We start from the raw sequence: 2799 nt of genomic DNA, 5'->3' as shown, positions 1-2799 counted from the left end.
GGACTTACACAATGCTCACTGGTATTCCAAAGTGGCCCAACCAGGCAGAGGCCAGACAAGGTCAAGTTTGTGTCAGATAATGTCATCTTATCCACCCTAATTCAGAAGCTCTATTAGCAATTTGAAGGCAAGAACAAAACAGGCAGGGAAATAACAACATTACATAGAGATTTACAAAGCATTGTCACAGATAACACATTTTACACCCACAGCCACCGCCTGAGGCATGTGTATTACTTACGCCTAATTTAAGGGTGAGCTAGTGAGTGCCGCCCTTGGGACCAGGCCTCAGGTCCTCTGACTACAGAGGACCTATTCCCTAGCCCCCTCCATTACATTCATATTTGTTAAATGTGTACAAAACAGTATCCAACAGTCTAAGAATTCCCACATCTAAGAATTCCCACTCTAAGAAAGCCCCACAAACATCAGTCAGTGCTCCCATCTGTGAAACAGAGCTTAAAAAAACTATCTAAAAGTAGGCACCAGAATGGATTTAATGCCATTCATGAATATAAAGACTGCTTTCTAGCATTAGAAGGGGGATGAAGCGTTAAGAGATTGTGTTAAATTAAATTTGAAAGCAAAACAGCAAAGAAGCATTGTAAATGTCTTTATCAGAGGCAAGGTCTTTTTCCAGGATAGTAAAAGCAAACCTGATTTAATTAGGTACAGAGGTTCATCTCTCTCTCTCTCTCTTTTTTTTTTTTTTACTGTGAACAGGTTTTATTGCCAAACTCCAATAAACTGTCCATTCATTCATTAAAATACATTATAACTTTCAACAGCCTTCTTTTGCAAAAGAGCAGAAACCAAAACTCAAACATCAGGTTGTGACAGGAATGATTTAAGCTTTACATTTCATTCTTAGAGGTCACGTATGTACAACACGTCACTCAAACTGGCTGAGCACACTTCCATACAGGCTGGTCTAAGCACCGTGCTGGCACCTGTTACAACCCTGCACACTCACATGGTTCCAGCAACTCCGTATTTCACCTCTACCATTCCTTTCCGATCCACATCTTCTAATTTGCTAAGTAATCCTGAAACGGTTTAGCTTTTCTCGATAGGGCGTAGTAATTAGAAAGCATAAATCTGCAGGGTGGACAGTTCCAGGCCCTGGGTATGGAAAAAAACAGTCAACAAGCAACTGCAAAGGATATGACTTTTTTTTTTTAGGAAGTGACACATGCAAAAGGGACACTAATAGGAAAACTGTGGAGTGTTTAGTAAGAGCAGAAACATACACGGGGTTCCTCAAGCAAATGTGATGTGATGGAGGGAGGGAATGCAAGTGTTTCAGGCAGAGAACAAGTACAAAGGTCCATATGGCTGCCCTGGCCTGTTTGGCTCAGTGGATAGAGCGACCGCCTGTGGACAGAAGCGTCCTGGGTTCGATTCCCTTGAAGGGCATGTACCCCTTGCAGGCTAGATTCCGCGCCCTGGTTGGGGCTGTGGGAGGCAACCAATTGATGTGTCTCTCTGTCTCTCCCCCCTCCTTTCTACTCTCTCTAAAAGTCAATGGAAAAATATCCTCAAGGGAGGACTAACAAAAACAAAACAAATGCACGGCTATGTGGAAAGTGAAAAGGCCCTATAAAAAAGATAAGGTGGGGGAGGGGACCAAGGAGCCATCCTGGGCTTGGCTTTGTTAACCGCGTTAAGAGACTGGGTTTATCATTCGGGCAAAGGAACCGCGTTCTAAGTTTTTATTTTGTAAAGACCCCTCGCTCTGTGCTATCAACAATAGGGGGGGGGGGGGCGGGCAGAAGGTCTGGAAGCATGGAGACCTGTAACCAGGTGAGAGCCTAGGGTGGCTTAAGTCAGTGATAGAAAGAAGCAGACAGAAGGTGAAGTGTTTTGCTTTTTGTTTATTTGGGTGTCACAAGGAAAGCAGCAGATGCCTTGAGAACAGGACACACTGAAAACAGAGTGACCCTCTTCTTCCACGTGGCCTGGGAGGGGGGTAGGGGTGGGGGGTGAGAGTAGATGGGGTGGGGGTGGGGGTGGGGGGTGAGAGTAGATGGGGGTGGGGGTGAGAGTAGATGGGGTGGGGTTCAAAGCAGCTCCCCGGTGACTTTGGCCTTGGATACAAAGCCACTGGATGAATGAGCTGCAAGGATTCACGAGGTCTCGGAAGGAATGGGAGTTTAAGGCTTCCAATGACTTCGCCGGGAAACTGAGTCACACAATTAACGCGAGAAAATCGAAGCTGAGACAGAACAGAGCCGAAACCACAACGCAGTCCAATAAAGGGAGGGTCAGCCGCCGGGCCAGCGCCCCATCAACGGCGGCACCGCACCCGCCTCCCGTCCGAGGCCTCCTGCCCGCTGGCCATTGTTTCTGGTCGCCGATCTTCCTCGGCACCTTCCCGATCCAAGTCTCAGCCCGCACTGCTGCCACTCTCACTCCCCAAGCACCCGCTGCCTCCCGCCCCGGCCCCAGCCTCCTGCTACCCGGCCTCGGGTGCAGCCTCCTCCTTCCCGCCCGCCCGCCCGCCTCCCTGCCCCTCACCACCGGCCTGGACGCTCCTGGCCCGGCCTCTGGATCCTCCCGTCCTCCCCGGGCTCGGCATCTCCAGCCCGGTCTCCGCTGTCCGGCTTTCACGCTCCCCGCCTGGCCTCCCACCTCCCAGCACCCGGGCCGGGACTCCCGCGCCGCGGGCCTCAGTGCAAGTCCTCCCAACCCGTCGTGGCAAAACAAAAGGTCCGCGTCCCGGATCGAGCCCTTCGCTCCGCCACCCTGAGCAGCTGCAGCCCGGGCTGGTCCCCCGCGGGCGCTGTGCTTGATAGAAAG

General features: G+C 50.8%; 1 protein-coding gene across 6 annotated transcripts in view; it reads right to left on the bottom strand.

The window, feature by feature from the left end:
* CASP3 (caspase 3) overlaps window positions 1-2799 on the bottom strand; it is a 15070-nt gene that overhangs the window by 12017 nt on the left and 254 nt on the right. For 2 of the 6 annotated variants that reach the window (XM_023757199.1, XM_023757200.1), the window contains exon 2: window positions 974-1122. The exons of 2 other annotated variants lie outside the window; for them this stretch is intronic. In XM_023757199.1, coding sequence (XP_023612967.1) covers window positions 974-1008 — 35 coding nt within the window. In that variant the 5' untranslated portion in view covers window positions 1009-1122. Of the gene's footprint in view, window positions 1-973; window positions 1426-2799 lie in introns of those variants that run through there. 2 more of the 6 variants (XM_023757202.1, XM_023757201.1) reach the window with 2 other exon arrangements.

The sequence above is a fragment of the Myotis lucifugus genome, unplaced genomic scaffold, assembly GCF_000147115.1.
Source record: "Myotis lucifugus unplaced genomic scaffold, Myoluc2.0 scaffold_102, whole genome shotgun sequence".
Lineage (NCBI taxonomy): Eukaryota > Metazoa > Chordata > Mammalia > Chiroptera > Vespertilionidae > Myotis > Myotis lucifugus.
The sequence above is the reverse complement of the archived record's forward strand: the minus strand, read 5'-3'. Positions and strand labels throughout refer to the sequence as shown.